Source organism: Poecilia formosa, unplaced genomic scaffold (genome assembly GCF_000485575.1).
Source record: "Poecilia formosa unplaced genomic scaffold, Poecilia_formosa-5.1.2 Scaffold29, whole genome shotgun sequence".
Classification (NCBI taxonomy): domain Eukaryota; kingdom Metazoa; phylum Chordata; class Actinopteri; order Cyprinodontiformes; family Poeciliidae; genus Poecilia; species Poecilia formosa.
The window spans coordinates 2,750,972-2,770,193 of record NW_006799968.1 but is presented as its reverse complement, the minus strand read 5'-3'; the positions used below and the strand labels follow the sequence as shown (position 1 = coordinate 2,770,193).

The 19,222-nt window shown below is 39.0% G+C and overlaps 1 protein-coding gene across 4 annotated transcripts in view; it reads right to left on the bottom strand.

Annotated features, from left to right (window-relative positions):
- Nucleotides 1–19,222, bottom strand: part of ntrk3b (neurotrophic tyrosine kinase, receptor, type 3b) — a 327,306-nt gene that overhangs the window by 45,450 nt on the left and 262,634 nt on the right. For 3 of the 4 annotated variants that reach the window (XM_016669995.1, XM_016669996.1, XM_016669997.1), the window contains one exon: nucleotides 11,320–11,508. The exons of the other annotated variant lie outside the window; for it this stretch is intronic. In XM_016669995.1, the coding sequence (XP_016525481.1) occupies nucleotides 11,320–11,508 (189 nt within the window). The remainder of the gene's footprint in view (nucleotides 1–11,319; nucleotides 11,509–19,222) is intronic. 4 annotated transcript variants of the gene reach the window in all.

Sequence of the window (19,222 nt, the reverse complement as noted above, 5' to 3'; positions counted from 1 at the left end):
TGATTTAAAATGGCAGATAATTATCTGGAAGCAACTGATGCCTGTCCTAAATGATTTGCAATTTGCTGGAAAGAATGAGAAACTGTTACTTTGATGTACGACGGACTAAAGCTTATGGCAGTTTAAAAAAAAAATCAAGAGAAATTTTATTTGATTTGAGAAATCCATCAATCAATTACAACAAAAAGTTCAACAAAAAATATTTTAAATATGGCAGAACTGACGTCTTGAAACTCTGAATACCTGGTGCATAATTGTAAAGGAATGCTGCTTTTAGAATAGAGTTCAAAATGCAAAAACAAGTCTGCACTCACATTTATTACTTAAAATGGTAAACACAAGATAAGATTGTGAACAAACATAGAAACATATTTGTCCACAGCTTTAGCCGACACTAAAAACATTCACGTCTGATGACAGCTAAATGCTCTCTCTTTCCTCAAAAACTAAAACCTGTGAATGCACAATATGAGAAAGTGCTGCTGGATCTGACAACAAAATGTTACATTAGCATACAGACAGACATCAAATTCTACCTTTGCTCAAAAACAAAAAAGGCTAAATTTACAAGAATACAAAGCTAGCATTTTTCTTTAAATGTGTAATAGCAAATCCATCGGTGAAAGTGTCTTCATTCAGGTATGCAGAGGCTCAGACTTGTCCTTGTTTGTTACTCAGAAAAAGTTCATGCCAGGTGAAAAAGAGAGACAAGAAAACAGACGTTCTTTCTGACTGAATGACTTGTTGAGATGCCAGCACAGACTCCTTCATTTACATGATTTTGTTGATGTTTTGTTGAGAGCAGCAGCTTGGGAATGCCTTGAAAGTGATTGCAGGGAAGCATGTAGCTTAAATAAGAGCCTTTTTAGTCACTCTTTCAGAAGAATCTGCCGTTTTATGTAAAAAAAAAACCTAAAAAAAAAAGTCAAGGGATGCAATTAAGTTAAGAAGCTATTAAATAGGGAAATTATTCAACAATGGACTTTGATTACAGGACATCAAATGGAAACATTACTTATATATGAATCCATTATTATTTCACAATGGAAGCAGATTTAATTGTTTTTTGTTTTTTTTTCATTTATTCAGTCTTATTGTCAGTCATCAGCTCTTCAAGACACTGCAACAATTTAAACAACTTGACTGAAAAGGTATTAGCACAAGGTTTATATTTATGCCTGTCCTACAAACTAAACTATTTTATCACAATATATAAATCCCAAAACACATCACTTCTTATATAAATTACCAAACAAGAATATAAGAAAACAATCCAAAACCCTAACAAATACAACACAATTTTAATTTACCCTTGTAACCACCAAATGTATTTTTCTTATCCCTATGACTGTAAATTAGGATAAATGTAGTTAACCTAGCTTTTTAGCCACCTGTAATGAACTACACTCTAAGGCCAAGCGTTCATTTAAAATGACAGCAAAATACTTTTTTTCATCTCTTTTTTTAGCTTGTTTTGTACATTTAGAAACATGTAGCAAATCATTTTAGATTCACATGTCAAAATATCTTTGCACTCCAACAGGCTTTTTGATTATTTTACAATTAAGCAAATTAAATTTCACGTTAGTGGACTTAAAGCTTCAGTGGGTAACTTTTACACAAATGTGTCTTTTTTCCCCATGTCAAAACTGTCACCGAGTTGCGACAGTGTGGTGAGAAATCAAACCCTCCAACTCCTCCAATTACAAAAATGTTCCGCTCCCAGTCAAAAACAACCAATCAGAATCAGGAGGAGGGTCTTAGTGCTGTCAATCATCTTCATGTTTCATACGCTGATGGCAGAGAAACAACTTACAGTTACAAGAAAACTGTTTCTCTGCAGTGGCTATGCTAACTAGCCTTAGCCTTCATGGCAGGCTACGTTGTGGTGAACCAGCTCACAAATTATCTTTCTTACATTAGACTATCACAACATGATGATAATGTTAACAAATATGGAAAAAAACCAAAAAACAATTATTTATAGAAGTTACAAACTGCAGCTTTAATAAACAGGGAATTTTGCATGTTCACAGTATCCATTATCTAATAAATTAGCTTATTATTTATTAAGCTAAATCTTTCTGACATTTTGCCCAAAAGCCAAAAGACATTCCCCAAATGCTTGATCGGGTTTTTCCAAACGGTTCTTCAGTCAGAACAGAGATTAGCTGCTCAGTCTGACTTCCTCTGGGATTTCATTTTTACCATTATGCCATTCGTCTCTGATATTCATCACCATCTGCTTGAAACATGTTGGGAGGATGAATCATGAAAGCCTCACCTGTTCCTCTGGTGTTTCTGACAGACTGTGTCAAAGCTATATGTATATATGTGTGTGTCTATATAGCTGTCTGCAGAAGCTGGAGCCACTTTGCTGAGTGAGAGCCCCACCAGGGACTCCACCACATCACTGTTGTCAAAAGCTTGATCCTCTAAAACTCTGATGTCCCAGGCTGCACTTGCACATTTTAATTCAGAATGTGTTCTGACAGGATTTGATGGGGCAAATGTCTTTGACACTTTCTTAGCTTCCCAAAGTGTGAAGAGTCTCCAGCCTGTATTCCCAGCTGAATCCAGTCTCCGATCGTGCTGCTTTGTTGAACCTTCGTTTACAGGATACAAAATAAAATGTCACCTCAGACCGAAGATCACTGCATTCCCCGTCACTCGTTATTAACTGAATGATTAACTTTACAAGATGATGTTTTCAGTGCGGCAAACTTTCAAATAAAGGCTTTTCTTCTTCCTGTCTTTGCTGTTGTCCCTAAGCTTTTCTGGGTGAAATAAACAGGATAATGAATAAAATAGAAGAAACAGGCAGGGAATCATAAGCAGAATGAGGAAAAGAGACTTTTTGGCTAACAGTACGGCATCCATCTTTCTTCCTTTTGGTTTCCTCTTCAATTTTTATATAGTTTCTCCTTATTGTCACCTTTGTGTTAAGCTGATGCATCTCAATGTTATATATATTTAAAGTATTAAAGCTGCAGTATGTAACTTTAAAAAATATGCTTTTTACATATTTCTTTAAAATTTTGATGGACAGTAATGTTAAAACCACCTCAGCCTAGAGCAAAAACTTCATGAAAATAGCTTTTTTTATTTTTAAGAGTAGTGTTTGTAAGCCAGTCGTAGTTAGAAATAAAATTAATCACATAATTCAAAGTTAACTCAATCATCTCCATTTGCATGATTTTTCGTTTTTCTCTTTACCAAAAACTGGATGACAAAAGTCCTCAATCTGGTGTTTTGGTCTCAATCAGCCCTGTTTTTGATGGACAATATTGTTTACAGAGTCTTCATAATTCATTTCATTTGTTGTTTGATTTATTTTGGATATTTAAAATGTCTTCCAGTTCTAGTGTCAAATGTTCATTAGAATTTAAAGTTTCTTGATATTTCAGAAAGTGTTCTAGGATTATCATGCCATGAACATTATATTACTCAAAAATCGTATCAAAACAGCAATGTCATCGTTTATCGCAATAACTTCTGGGACAATTTATTGTCCATCAAAATGTGTTATTGTCACAGGCATAAGTGTTTCCATTAAGCAAATTTATCTTTGTAAAGCCAATTTGTGCCATTTTATGGTCAATGGAAACGCAGCTAATGATGCAACGACATAGTTTAGCTTACTTGACAGAAAGCGCTAAAAGAACTTTCAAACTTATAAATCTGCTGCATTAAAAGCCTGTTTCATTCTATGTTTGCACCAGTTGTCCCAATTTCTTTACTTTCTCACCTGAATAATTCATCCGGCGTGTTTGTCGTAGCCTCTAACACAAGCCTCTAGCACCCTGTTCCACTCCACTGATGGGATGGGAGCCACCATTATGCCAATTGAAAGTGGCGCAGACAAGTTACTTTAACCTTCAGTTTCCTCTGCAGGCGGACTCGGGCTACATCCTGCAGCCTATTTACCCAGAGCGGCACGCTGAAAAGCCCCGAGATTAAATCTCTATCCCGCAGCTCAGCATCATTCATTTGTCCAGGCTCACTTGAGGCCTCGATGCCAGCAAACATTGTCCCCAGAGGGGGAGACGGCGCCGCACTGAGATTTACTCAGCTAGTCAGGTCAGGCTGCTGGGGGAGAACAGATGTTTGGAGGGCTTTGTTCTGTCCCTCTGTGTGTGTGCGCGTGTCTATTTGTGTGCTTGCATTTCACCACAGATGCATGCCAACTTTTTCTGCTGTGTATGCGTCTATTTGAATGTGCTTTTGTTTCCGACAACCTGCCAAGGTTGTGTGTTTGTGTGCGTTTACAGCTTTCAGGTGTGTGTGTGTGTGTGAGCAGTGTACATTGAGTCGGTCACTGTGTGGCTTCTGGTCCAAATTCTCATCCAGAGACACGGTTAACGTCCATTTACTTCATCAGTTTGTTAAGACATGCAGGGAGCAGCACTGTGTTCACATAGCTTATGAAAATGCTATTAGTAGGAGGAGAAGAACCAAAAAACTAAACTTGGCTCAGAAAAGAAAAGAGTTCCTGTAAAAGTTTACAGCCGAAATGATCATTAAGAAAAATAAAGTTAAGAACAAAAAAATGCTGTAAAACACCTTTAAAGGCTGAATTACAGTAAAAAAAGACAGGAGTCGCAATTAATGGGTTTATGAGCCGACTTATTAAATCAACAAAAACAAAATGTTCTGTTAAAAATAACCGAGTCATCTTTTCCCACTTTGCTTAGCTATTGTAACAGTCACATAATAAATTAAAGTGAAACACATTTACAAGGGCAAGCTGCGATGCACCGTGGTTTTGCTTGCCTATGGCGCCATAGGAGGTGAATATAATAGTTAGATTAGAGGCACCCATCCAGCAGCTGATGGCATAAAAAAAGAGCCTCTGGCATCAAACTCTCAGCAGCTCAGAGGCTCTGCGTCATCTGGCATCGACGGGAAACTCTGACATGAGGGACAGCTTTCACTGTTGACTCTCAGCGGGCATCTCTTCTTAACCTGCTGGCTGAACGCCGGCCTGCAGGAGCCTCTGCTGCTCCTGCCCAATTTCTGTCTTGTAGCTCTAGTTTTGTTCACAAAGGCTTAGAAAAAAATGGCAGGAAATAAGCCCAGTGATTATTTTTACTTAAATATAAAATGCTATTTTGCGTCTTTTATTTATATTCACAGGAGCAGGGTGTCTCTGGTGTTAAATGAAGATATTCTTTTCTACACTTTCCCATTCAAATATCTTTTTAGGTTGCGTAACCGTACCGTTAAGTAGGTCACTTTTTTGACTGTGGCAGTTCAAATGGAATATTAAGAAAATGTACATTTTCTTGGCTAATTGCTGTTTCACTGCAGGGCCACTCAGAGTTTGAGTTCAGACTGCACAGTGCCTTATTAAAGAATCATTCCTTGAACTTTTTCATATTTTGCCTGGTTGCAACTTTACACTTGAATCCTTTTTATATTGAACTGGATTCACGGTTCAGTTTTAGAGGACTTTTTTTTATGTAGAACAAGGTATAAAAAAAAATTTAAAAAGCCTATTTGTGCATTTTGTTGCTCATCATATCTAAAATTGGGAAATGCCTTGAGATAACATTTCTTGTGAAATTGTGCAATATTAATAAAACTTCAGATGAATGAGTCTGGCTCGATTTCACACAAATGTGATGCAGCTATGAAAGATCCTTGACTATCAGCTCCTTTTGTCTTTTTCACCAATAGTTTGAAATTTGCTGAATAAACTGAATAATTACATCACATACAGAGTTGTTGCATAAACAACGTGGACACTTCTTTTTTGTGTGTTTCAGTCTGAAATGCAGGAACATTCAAGAATAGCTTTCTGTTGGCTCTCCTGAGCTCCTAGTGTTAGCAACCTGCAGTATTGGACGAACCATCTGCAGTTCAGCGTTTTTTTGTTTTTTTTTAAGGTTTTGTTGGCTCTAGTGGCCTTTTTTGAAGGTAGTTTGACAGGGAGGAGGGGGAAGACATGCAGCAAATGTTGCCAGGCCGGGAATTGAGCCTGCGACCACCAGCATGAGAGCTAGGGCCTCAATGCATGGGTTATGCTTTGCCCCTGCACCATCACAGAACCCCCCAAGTTCAGCGATTTTTTGAAAGACAGTACATATTTTATTGGTCCAGACAATTCTGAAAATATAATTTTAAACATGGAAATCACTTTAAAAAAGAACCCTGATCAAGCTAAAAGCTATAGCTATTAACTTTAGCTTTTGAAACTGTTACTTTAAGAGTTGGTTTTTCTACCATAAGCACTAATAAACATACTGAATGCAGTTAGGTTTTTATAGCATAGCTATAATAAATAAAAACATATTCAAATTGCATTGTCACAAATTTACGACGAATAAACTCCCTCTTGAGAGATAAGAACTTTCCCTCTCTGTGTATTAAAATCAGTTTATATCTAATAATAAACACTGAGTGCTTCCATGCAAAAGCTTTAATAGAATAAGGAGATAAAACTTGTCATTGGGGACCTTTGGCAACGGCTTGTCCCTGAGCATAACCCCAGTGTTACTGCTGGATTAAACTTTAAGCTTTAAGTACATTTAGGCACTAAGTACTTTACACTAGCTGCTCCAGGGAGTTTCTTTAAAAGTCTTCTCGAACTATTTTTGACATCTTATCAAAAACATACCTGGAGTGTTGCCTTGATTCTTTCATGCATGTTTAAAAAAATCCTTTAGTCTCCCATAGCAACCATTTAGCTATAGAAAACGCCTCTTTGGCCCCGACACCGCCTTCAAGATGCAGCTCCTCTTTGGAGCTGCAGATTCCAAGCTTCCACTTCACAGAGCATCATGACTCTCCCACTCAGCTCCTTCAGACTAGCCAGCAGCAATTAGCAAACACCTGGCAGAACTGGTGAGCTCATTGTACGAGCTGCGTCCTGGAGCAGCACTGGGAAAAATGTTGTTAAAGCGTTAATGGCGGAGTGATGTTATGACTCTCGCATATCAGTTCAGTTTTATGTTTTATGACTGAAGGCGGAGTTTCAGAAAGAGCAGGAGTTTTTAAACAGACAGAGGCCCAATTTCAAGGTGTTAAATTACAAAGTAAAATTTCTTTAAAATCATATTTGATATGGATTTTTATAACAGCTGAAAGTAACATTGTTAGATGATTGTGCTATTAAATGGGAATATGTGCCTGGAAAACACAACACTGCCCCTTTAAAACTAAAAGTAAATGAACTTGTATTGTCTTTACACAGTTTGGTACGTCAGCCTCATAGTGTGGTAAACACTTTAGTATACTGTTTGTGTCTTTCACACAGGTTTTCACACAAATTTAAAACAATTGTGTTATACAAGTGTATAATACCATATAACAGTTTTTATTTAAATACCAAATTTATGCCATCTGTTGATAAATAAACATATTAATATCTGAGTTTTTCTGGGAAACCTCAAGACTTTTTAGTCCACACTAAAGTGTTTGAATTCAAAGCTAGCCAGGCTCCTGGGTCCTTTATTTCATAATCTTTTTTATTTTTTTAATCAGACCATAATTTATGGAATCATAGCCTTGGAACATGAAAACTGCCTTTCAATCAATCTAGTGCCCATTTACATTCACTTACAAAGCTTTCAGGCAGCCACATTAGTCACTCTTTGTCTCTGCTGGGAACATTAAAATCTTCAAAAACATCACCTTGAGCACAATTATGTCTCTGTTTCAGCAGAAGTAAAAGGGGACAAAGAGGAGAGGTTTGTCCGAGCTATGCCCAGGAGTTATATCCCCAATAAAATGGATATAATGGGAAGCTTTACGGTACTCTCCAGCATCAAACGCTATTGTGTAATACTCGCCAGCGGGGTGGGACAACTCTAATTAAAATCGCGAGCTGGGTGATAAAACAGACATTTGCTGGGAGACAGCAGATCTAGCTAGATATAGATCTATCATTAGGCTAAAGAATTGTCCTTTGACTTCTGTGCTTTTATCTTTTTAATGCGGCAACATTTCCCCAGAAACGGCCTTTTACAACTCGTAAAGAAAAAAAACAAAACAAAAAAAAAACACAGCCACCGTCAAACACAATAGTTCAGAAAAGAGATGAGTTAATGGCATTATAGCTCTTTGAGGTTTCAAATGCTTATTTTTTGCAAGTTCCAAGTGTCTAGTGACCAAAACTAACATTTTTCATTGAATTAATATAATACCTTCCTACAACAAAGTATTGCTGTAGGTCATGAATTCATATCACGTTTTTCACCCCTCAGCTGAACTCTGTTCATCTGTATATGAGGTAAATTTTATGAAGTGGGGTTTTATGAAGCCAGAGTTGGCATGAATAGATTGCTATGACCAATTGATAACCCACAATCCTTAAGTATCACTGGATAATAACTCAAATGCAGGGCTGTGGCCTTTGGCCTACATACAAGTTTCCTTTCAAAACAACCCCTCAAGTCTAAATCAAGTGTTTTTTGGTAAAACCATCAGGATATGTTTGGTTTTTAGTATCTCAGCCAAAGGTCTGACTCAAACCTTCAGTTTTCAGACCACATATCAAAGTCAAGTCTCGAGTCTTCAGACCAGAGATACGCAAGTTCAGTCTTTGAGGACTTTCATCCAACAGGTTTTATGTTATGTCCAATATCTGGTGAAAATATTTGTAACTATGCCAACTCCAGTCCTTTACCCTCAATCATTTGAGCTTCCTCCCATACCTCGGACATCTAGTGTCACCCACTTGATGTCCGAGGCATGGGCCAAAAAAAACAAAACAGCAACCGTCAAACACAAAATGGGCTAGAGACTCGTATCAAGTTTAGTTCTTTTCTGAACTAAACTTGATACGAGTCTTTAGCCCACAAGTGTCTAAGCCTTGAGACGTTAAACCACTGGTCCAAGTCAAGTCTCAGGCAGCCTACCACCACACAATGCCTGGTGATAACGGCTCATTTCAGATGACCAAAGTACTGACCTCTTATGTTGAAAGGGGATGGCAGCAGCAACAGCAGCAGCATTTTACCTCTTCATTGCTATTCCAGGAGCTGATCTCTTAAATGCTCAGAGTGCAACAAGAGTCTGACCATCGCATTAGCAAAGTCCTGATGGACTCGGGTAAAGACAGGCGTCACAGCTGTACGACCTGAACTCCCACTGCGCTTGTGTGTATATTTTAGCAGCATGCTATTCTCTCGGATAAGAAGCTTTCAAGTAAATTAATGAATACATTATGTATTAGTCGACATACTGTATCCAAGCGAGTGGTGCTGAGCAAGGCCAGCAGGACAATGAGAACCAAAGGACACCAAAGAGACTCCTGACACATCAAATCATAGACGCAGTGAAGGAATATAAGGTGACATTAGATCATTTTTCCCCTTATTTTTATACCTACAAGGCACACAGACAGCACGCCTCCATCCTTGTATAGATTTTCAGCAGTACACCCACACAGCACACATTTACACACGGATACACAGAGAAACTTCCCTTCCTTGTGTGCATGTCCTGAGGGTGAAGAAGGCATTCGTATTCAGTGAATGATGTTTTCTTAGCCAGTGGCAGAAAGCAGTGGCCATTATGACCTTGTGATGAATTCAGGGCTCATTTCCTACGATTTCCTTTTATGTGCATGCATGTAGAATTAAATCCAAGGGTAAAAAAGAAAAAAAAAAAGAAAAGAGAAGGCACAGGTCAAAGCTAAGGCACCGAACACACATGGCCTGACTTTTAATTCTCCGCGCTCAATTACTGGGGGAAAGTTTCACTCCTACCCAGTGCCATTTATTCATTAGCCCCACAATCAGATCTCCTGTCCGAGTCATGAGATGTTATAAATCAGTCAACGGCTGGACATTAAAAATTCATGCAATTCATAATACATAAGACCCGTCACTTATTTATCACCTCTAAATGGGTTTTCCTCTCTTCTCATTGGCTACACACCCAGAGGCCAACTTTTGTTAGCGTGACGTGCGGCCATTTTGAGATAGGGCCAGGTCCAATCTGGACAGGGCAGGTTATGGAAAAAAAGGAATCCTGCTGCGATCAGAACGGAGGAGAGAGTCTTTACCCTTAAAATGCAGGCGGTTTGATTGGAAGGAGCAGGAGCGAGGCTGCGGGTTGCTGCTGGAACAGTTGCTTTCTGCTGATTCTCCTGAGCAGCCAATCTAATTGGGAGTAATTAGGCCTTAAAGTGGTCTTGTCTTTTCCCCAACTTGGAACACGAGTCCCAGTGGAGGGTGGCTGATTTGGGGAAGGGGAGGCTGCGAGTATATAAACACTAGTCGCTGGAACAGTGAAGGTTGTTTTCACCCAGGTGCATAAAGAGTCTGGCACCTCTCCAACCGAGGCTAACGCCATACAGCCGCACAGACACAGCTGCAGCTGAGACTAAACTGATGGGGTTTGTTTTTTTTGTTTGCTGGCTTGGGATGATGATCACACTTTGCAAAATTAACTGATATGTGACAGTAAAATTTAGTCTTGCTAAGGTTTGTGAACATGTGCGAGTCAAGCGTCTCTCAGATGAGCATTTGGCATCCAGACAGGTCACCTCAACAAAACAACACATCTACGGAACGAGACACTGTGATGCATTTTGCATCGAAAGCAGAATTTATGCTGTTTAAACTGATTGTGGCTTGGTCAGCAACTCCCAGATCCCCCACCCCTCCGTCACTCCATCTTTTGACCTTTACATTTTGGGACCAGGCCATGTGGAAGGACAGCAAACACACACACAGCTGATAGACGACTGGGGAAAGACGACCAGCAGATTTAAACGGACAGCGCCTTCATACCCCTTGAGATTCTTCCACAATTCTTTTCATGATTATAATATATATTTGTTTAATTTGGATTTTTTTTTCTTTCATACGCCAATAGAAAACAGAACTTACTAGTGAAGTGAAAATCTAAAAAGTGTAGTTGTAGTCTCAATGAATCAAAACCACACATAACAAATGTCTCGATAAATTTTGCTGGATTATAAATTGTCCCAGAAGTTATTGTAATATACGATAATATTGTTCCTTTGAGATCATTTTCAAGTAACATGATGGTAATGGCATAAACGTGTAAGAACACATCCTCAAGGATCAATGAACTTCAATTTCTAATGAACATTTAACACAAACCGGAAGACATAATATTCAAAATGAATGAACAACCACAAAGAAGCATCGCTTGCTTCAATGAAAATGTCTGGTCTATTGACATGTTTCCACCAGATTTACACATACAGAATGCAGAACTCTTTTCTAGGTCCCCTTTACTTGTACAGATATCTGCTCGAATAGTTCAAGGTGAAGAAATATTTATTTTTGCGCTGTTTGGCTTCATTGGAGTTGAGGATTAGAGTCAACAGGACAGACTTACGAGTGGTCGGTTTGTTGCAGTTGTGTCCATGCCTAAAGTACTGGGGATTTTCCACCACAGGTATGCGAGTCATTCCTATGACGACTGCGTCGGGTCCCGCATCCAGAGTACACGGCGTGATGATCCCGTGATTGACGTGATGAAGAGGGCTGGCAGAGTCTTCCTCACCACTTATCACGGCTACGGGACCTGAAAGAGCGGAGAGAAACGCTGACTTATTTTACACTTTAATGCCATTTTCACATGCTGGGTAACATAAGCTCACATTATCGGAAGCCGTCATAGAAATTTGTTCTGATTTCTTTTTTCGTGTCAAAAGAAAAAAATCTTTTTTTTTTAAAGTGCCAAGTTTGAAGTTGATAGAATCCATAGGTTCATTTTTATTAGCCTGAGGACTCCAGAGAAAACTTGTAATCCAGAAAAGTTTGAGTGTTTTAATATATTTTGTATTAGAAATATATGTATTAACCTAATAAATGATAAAAAATATCACAAAGGAGGAGGAATTAAATAGTGAAAGCAAACAATGACTATTATATTTAGGCAGCAAGAAAGACAAAACTGCGAGCTTTATTTAATTTTATATATATATATATATATATATATATATATATATTTGCGTGTAATGCATTATCCTGGCAACAAAGGTGGGAGTTTAATGATAAAACATGATAAAAACATCCAGTGTTATCTGGTCTTGATCTTATCTAGCCAGATAAAGAAATATATTTCCCCTCTTCTTAAAATAGCAACGAAAAAGCAAATTTCCTTTTACTTAGTTCCAACAGGACACATTCACATGAAACCTTTCTGCTATTTTACCTTAAGAAACCTTTAAACCTGAATTTCATATCAACGTGATAAATGACATCTTGCATTGCAAATGCAGCCACATTTCCCAGTAGGACCTTCTTGGGCTCCACAACAACAGAAGCGTACGACCATGCATCAGTTCACTGACTGGGGCTGACATCTTTGGATCAACTGGCACCAACGAGCCAAAACATTTCAAGCTAAAGGTCAAAAGGTGCCGGATATGTGAAATGGTGGATGAACTCAGAGCTGTGAAATGTGCAGAAGCAAATCTTATCTTCAGTTACTCTGAAACAAACAACTCGGAGCTCCTACAGCTCAAAAAATAGGGCTGCAGTCCATCAGAACCAGCCCCCTCTTCTTTATCACTGCATCCATCATTTTCCTCCAAAACTGGAGATAAATCGCTCAAACCTATGATGAAATCGCTCACAACTTCTGCTGCTTCTGTGTATTCAGCTTATTTACGCTTTGACTTACCCTCATTACATCATCACAAGATAGCGCCGCGTTCTATCAGATCACCATCCACTGTCAGAATAGCATACATGCAGTGAGTACGCATGCCTGCGCATTAAGAAGTCCGACCTTCAGATGAGTTGTCAGTTCAGCATAAATAAGTCAATAAATTGTTTTCAATAACTAGATAGATATACATGCATTGTCGTGCATTTAAAGTGTATTTAAAGCAGAAACTAGCTAAAGCTGCAGTCAACTACAAAACACGCCCATGTGAAACTCGCCTCCGTGTTGCTTAATGACTGACTAGTTAACCGCTGAGTCAGGATGTCATACAGCTGTTAATAACAAAGTGAATGACAATCTATGTCATGACTCTATGTTGCTGATTAAATAAAATCATATGGTAATGGCAGCGTATACTTGTCTGACAGATACAGCCGTCAGTTCGTGCTAAGCGTATGACGATCTGACGGCGTATGCTGATCTGACAGAACACCGGCGTTTGACCCAGTTACTACAGACGAACACAGCAACATCTTCTAATGCTGTGGAACTTATAGTAGTCTGAAAAATATTATTAAAAGCTTGTGTGTGGTTCATCTTTTTAAATCATGTAAGTGGTTTCACAAGACAAATGGCTTAAGCAGATTTTGGATGAGAACTAAAGCTCTACCTCAGGGGTGTCCAAAGTTGGTCCTCGAGGGCCAGCATCCTGCATGTTCTCTCCCTGGTTTTACACACATGCATTAAATGATGGCTCATTACAGGCCTAAGCAGAACATTGACTTGCTGAGGAGGTTGTTACAACCACTAGGGAGAGAACTAAAACATGCAGGATGCCGACCCTCGAGGACCAACTTTGGACACCCCTGCTCTACCTGAACACATCAAACTTTACGACAATGACCTGCTGCTCTTTTTCATGGGCTGTTTGCTACATGTATTTGACACTGGGTCAGTAAACAGTTCACTTTACCCGCTTATCTCAGAAGTCCTATATCTATCTATATATATATATACACACACATGTAAAAGTAATCATGTTTGAATGTGTGTGATGTAAGCTGGCTTACACAATCACAGATCTGTGGTCTAAGTAGCCCTATCAACTCTTCCCAGTTAGTGCAGACGTTTTATTTCTGGGAATTATGGGCAAAATTCAGTGAAAAAAAAAAATCATGTAACTTGTCCTCAGCTTCAGATGGATGTGTTATTTATAGCTGCACAACACACTTATGTGCAGCAGAGTGTAGGATTTTTCTTTGATAATTTCCATGGCGACGACTCTAAAGCTAACTGGTCCTACTAATGGGCTGCAGAAATGGTGTTTCCATTCAGGCGACAAAATGAGTCTTCTGTGGTAACCATGTTATGATGCTTTGGCACATATGGAAGCTAAAACCCAAAGTTCATAAAGAAACCAGTTGAAAACACCATCACCCACTGGCCAGTATAACAACTGGTTACCAAGGAGACTGAAAGCAGGACAGAGAAGAGATACTGTTGACTTTCAGTAACCTCGGTTTGATCCCTTACATCTAATGAAAGTTGAATTCAAATACGACTTTAAAATTTAGAACAATGATTAAATTTGTGGTACTGAACGCAGCTCTATTAGAACCAGAAACTTCCAAGAAATACTTGAACTGTAAAAGTTGCAAGCTGCTTTTTAATTTTTACTCTTAAAAAAAAAGAAAAAAGAAAAAAACAAGCTTCATATTGCAGACATCTTGTTATATTCCACTACTACTTTTGAAGCATCCGTTAAGTCTTTAATGAGATCTTGTAATATTAAAAAAGCCCAAGTATTTTTTTTTTTGTCAAAGTCAAATCTGTCTCATGACACATTGTTAGATGGCGACTAAAAGCATAAAGGAAAGAAGTTGCACTGCCACATTGACAGGGTTGGCTAATGTAGACTGCTTGTCAGCTCTGCATGACAACAAAGGCTAACACTGCAGAAAAAAACAGAAAAATACAAGTAATTTCTGAGTGATGTGAAAATACCAGAACTACGACAGCGCACTGGAGCCACTGCGGATGGGAAGAAAAAAAAGGACGTGCTGAAAACCTGCTTACTGTCGTCTGTGGAGGCGCTGCATCAAGAACCACTGAAGTAAAAAACACGGAAACCTCAGCAGAAGGTATGAGTAACTTAATTTTCCACAAAACGTAAACAAAAATGGAGCGGCATCAGATTTTAGCGGTTGTAGGATTTCTCTTTTGTCTTTGGTGAAAAAAGACCAGTCATCTCTCCTGCAAATATTAGACCCACATGTTTGTTTTGATTGTATTTACCCAGAAAGCCCTGTGGTATAATTCACTTCCTGCTCTGGGAGTGGTCTCTGGTCCGCTTACTTCCACACCAGAGTTCACTTCAACCGAACGGAAACAGGCGTTTATGTGGACCAGAGTCCGCTTTTTTTGGTCCACATCAAGAGTTTGATCGCACGTTCACACTTCCCCCAAACAAACCGGACGTTTTAGACAAACCAACTGGAGTTGGATTAACGTGGCTGGTGTGAAAGGACCCTGAAGCTTCACACATGTTCGCCGATATCAAGAATGATTTTCTAATATCAGTTTAATCAAAATGCAAAGAAAATTTCAGTCGGTGAGATCCAGTCTACTTTTCTGTCACCGCTGTTTCAAAAGCGACTCGCAGCTCCCACGTCTTCAGAGACGAGTAAGACAAAGAGAAAGAAGCGAGGAGCGGATCAGAAACAGCAAGTGCACATAAAGTCAACAACGGCAGATCTGGCGGAAAAGTGGCAGCGAATCTGTTTACCTACCATGTAGAGCCTTTTCCCTCACCTTGACAACACTGTAAATAGTAATCAAGAGCCCGTCATTTCAAATTATGGAACCACAGTGGCACGGTGAGTTGGGGAGTGATGAAGTAAGACGTGTGAGCAACAATTTATTCACAACATTTGCTGTCATTGCGGGGCTTTCATACCTCAGCGCTCTCTTTATTAGAGAGATGTGCACAGCAGAGCGCAGGTTTTCACCGGGTGACTACCTACCCAACCACCGGGGACTAAAGGCACACCGCGGCTCTAAATCTCAGCTGAAGCCTCAGGCCCGCCCACGCCGCCGCAGAGCTCACACATAAATATTACCACAAGAGAAGTCGAAGAGTTATCTAGGAAAACATGTCGAGAGGGCCTCGAACAAGATTATGCATTCAACATATTAGAAAATTCTACGTTGGGCTTTATCATATGACATCAGGATCGATAAGTCCTCAGGAAATCGCCTGCTTCATTTTAAGCCCACCTCCTCAAAACTGGCGAGGTGAATCTTTCTCCCCACCCCCCCTACCCCCACCCAAAAAAAGAAAAAAAAAAGTGAAGAGCAAATTGGACTTCTAGAGTTGAGAACATCTTAAAAATTACATTTATGTTGCCTCGGTGATGGAAAAGCCCAGGAGCATCCTGGAGGAGTTTTATCATCCGAGAGGCTCCCTCTGCACAGAATGGATTTCCACCCTGGACGATTCGCCCCCTCCAGAAATGTCTATCGCAGAGCAAAGTTCCTCTCCATTACACTAACTTTGATTCTTTTGGCTGGAACAAGAAAATGTAATGAGCCAGAGTTCAACATTTTTCTGCCTCCTCCTTGTCTCATCTTCCCTGAAAATCTATCCAGCCAATAGATTCGGCCATAACAGGACTTCAAATAAACCTGAGCCACTTATAACGGATATTTGATAATTTATATTAAATATACAGAGAATATATATTTCTCTTTATATTCATTTTCAAATAAAAAACAGCTGTTTTGTACACACTACATTGCATTTTGAAGGAAAAAATAAAACCATGAGGTTTATTATTTATTTTTCAAACTAAGACATGAAAATATTTGATAATCAGAATGGAGTATTCCTTGAACTCCGACTAAAGACTTGCAGTTACAATTGTTAAGTTTTCCAGGGTGGAAAAGCATAAAGATAAGGAAATGTGTCTCTCTAAAGCTTAAAAACAACGCATGGACGCCCTGTATCCGTAACAAGCACAATTAATGGTGAGTCATTAGCTGTAGTAATTTATTGAACACTTAAAGGGGCAGTATGTAGTTTCCAGCCACAGAGTGACATTTTACAGCACAACAAAGTGCATGTGTCATGTTCGGTTATAAAAATGCTCTTCATGTTAAAGGTGACTCAAAAAAATCCCTTGAAATTGGACCAATGTCTCTTTAAGAAACTCCTGCTCTTTCTGAATCTATGTCTTGTCACAACATCTCTCCTCTATTAACCCTTTAACAACGTTTTTACCAGTGAAGGAGCTCGTAGACTGAGCTCAGCAGTTCAACCAGTTTGCTAATTGCTTGCTTGCTAATTGCTGCTGGCTAGTCTGAAGGAGCTGAGCTTCATCCATCCTCAAAGGCAGTGTCCAGTCCCTCCAGCTATTTTGAGCAGCTGAATGGTTGCCACAGGGAATTGAAGGATTTTTCAAACATGCATGAAAGAATCAAAGCAACACTCCAGATATGTTTTTGACAATGGAATAACATTAGAAACCGATTTAAAGCACATAAAACTTTATTTTAATTACAGTTACGTTTCAATAATAATTCCTATTTAGAATAGTACTTTTAAATTTTTATCAGTTTTAAATCTTTCAAAAATCTGTCTGTTTCTCACACTTATTTTGGGGTGATCACAATCGCTTAACCTTTTTTATTCGTTCTCTCTCTCTGGAACTCAAGCGATCACAAACTATTTCCCACATCGTTTGGATTTTCTTGACATTTGTTGCAACTTCAAGGAGATTTTGGGAAGGACTGAAAAGTTCGGTAAAGGGAGACATTCCAGGTTAGAGATGCTCTGCGACCAGAAAGCATCCTTATCCAGAGGAGGAAGAGTGCCTCCTGTTGCCGTTTAGATTCTCAGAACCAGCTTGGGCCTGTCCTCCAGGTTCAGTCGGTTCCCTCTCATTAGACCAGGAACCTTTGGCTCACAGAGCAGCTGCCTGCCTTTGGGAGTTTACTCTGCCAAGGTTGTTGAATGTTTCCAGAGGTTGGGTGTCTCAGGTTTGAAATTTAAGAACTGCTTTGTTAATCGTTTTAAATCTTGCAAGAAGATTGCAGAACATTACTAATAAAACAGTGGAAACTAATTTTAACCACGTTGATCTAGGCTTGGTTTGTCCAACGGGGGACAACTTAAAGTCTTAATGAATCAGTGAACAAAACTGTAAAAATTAAAAGTTTTTGAACAGTCTATTACTCAAAGTATGAGACAAGTAGCTGATTTAAACCATCCTAGAAAACCTGTCATGGTTCTTTTAGCGCTCTCGGTTGCCTCCGTCTCTTTATGTAATCCCAGTTTGACACAGAGATGATGAGTTCAGTGTTCTCAGGGAGCCACGCCATCTGTTGTGGGACCTCTCGCTGTTCTCGTTGCTCAGAAATTTTTGCGAGCCGCTGCATTGCCATTTGAAGCACAGATAGGCGAGACTGTTTAATTATGACAGAAAGAACAATTCACTGCAGGAGAAAAACAATATGTGTTGTACAAATTTAGATACTTGTTTGTAGCAAGATCCCTATGGAGACCACTTCAGTGTGTTTAAAAAATTTTGATATTTAGCTTACAGTATTTGATTGGCAAGTCAAACAAATAACATCCTAGTTCTTTTCTAAACTTTGTCACTAAATCAAAGGTTCATCCATTTTTCTCCAAACGTCATGTACCATTCTTACTCTGAAGCTGCCTTTCCACTGACCATATAATTGCGCAATTTGACATTTCGAAAATAAACTTGTGTAATGGAAACATCAAAAAAACTCATTTTTTGATAAAAAGTTTTAGCGATAGAAATTAACTCGGTTCATTTAGCAAAACTGCAATGGAAACACTTTATTTCATCTCACACAAGTCACATAATCAACAACCGGATGTTGCCGCTGGCGCAAACCATGAAGAAGATGACAGGAAGTAGTTGGAGGAGCATGATGCGGCATGTTTTTAATGACTCACTGCGTGAGCAAACTTATTCACATGTGATCCATCCATCCATTTTCTTACACCCTTGTCCCTTAGTGCGGTCAGGAGGGCTGCTGGTGCCTCTCCAGCTAACGTTCCAGGCGAGAGGCGGGGTCACCCTGGACAGGTCGCCAGTCTTTCGCAGTATTCACATATGATTTTAATTGTATTTCTTATTTAATGGAAAAACTGATAAAAGTTTTGTGCACATTTGTAATGGAAATGCAGCTAATGTTGCTTTTCTGTAAAAAACCTTAATTCTGTTACAAGAGGGAAAAAAACTTTCTATTTTCATGACAAACTGTTAAGATGTACATCATCCAATTTAGGCAAAACAATTGGTCAGCAGTGTTGAGTTGCTTTTAAAAAGTACTTTTTTCCAAAAAAGTAACTTAGTAACCAAGCTACAATATAATAATAATTACCAGGGAAAGTACCTATTGAGGTAATTGTTTAAATACGTAAAGCCATTCTGAATTGCCTCATTTACAGCTTTAAAATGGATGTTAAAATGTTTGTCATAAAACTAAAAAGGAATTACAAACAGGAAGTTACACACCAAGGTGTGGTTGCAGTCTAAAGTCGCCCCATCAGCTCTTTCACCTGGTTTAGGCTGCACCTGCTAGCATCAAC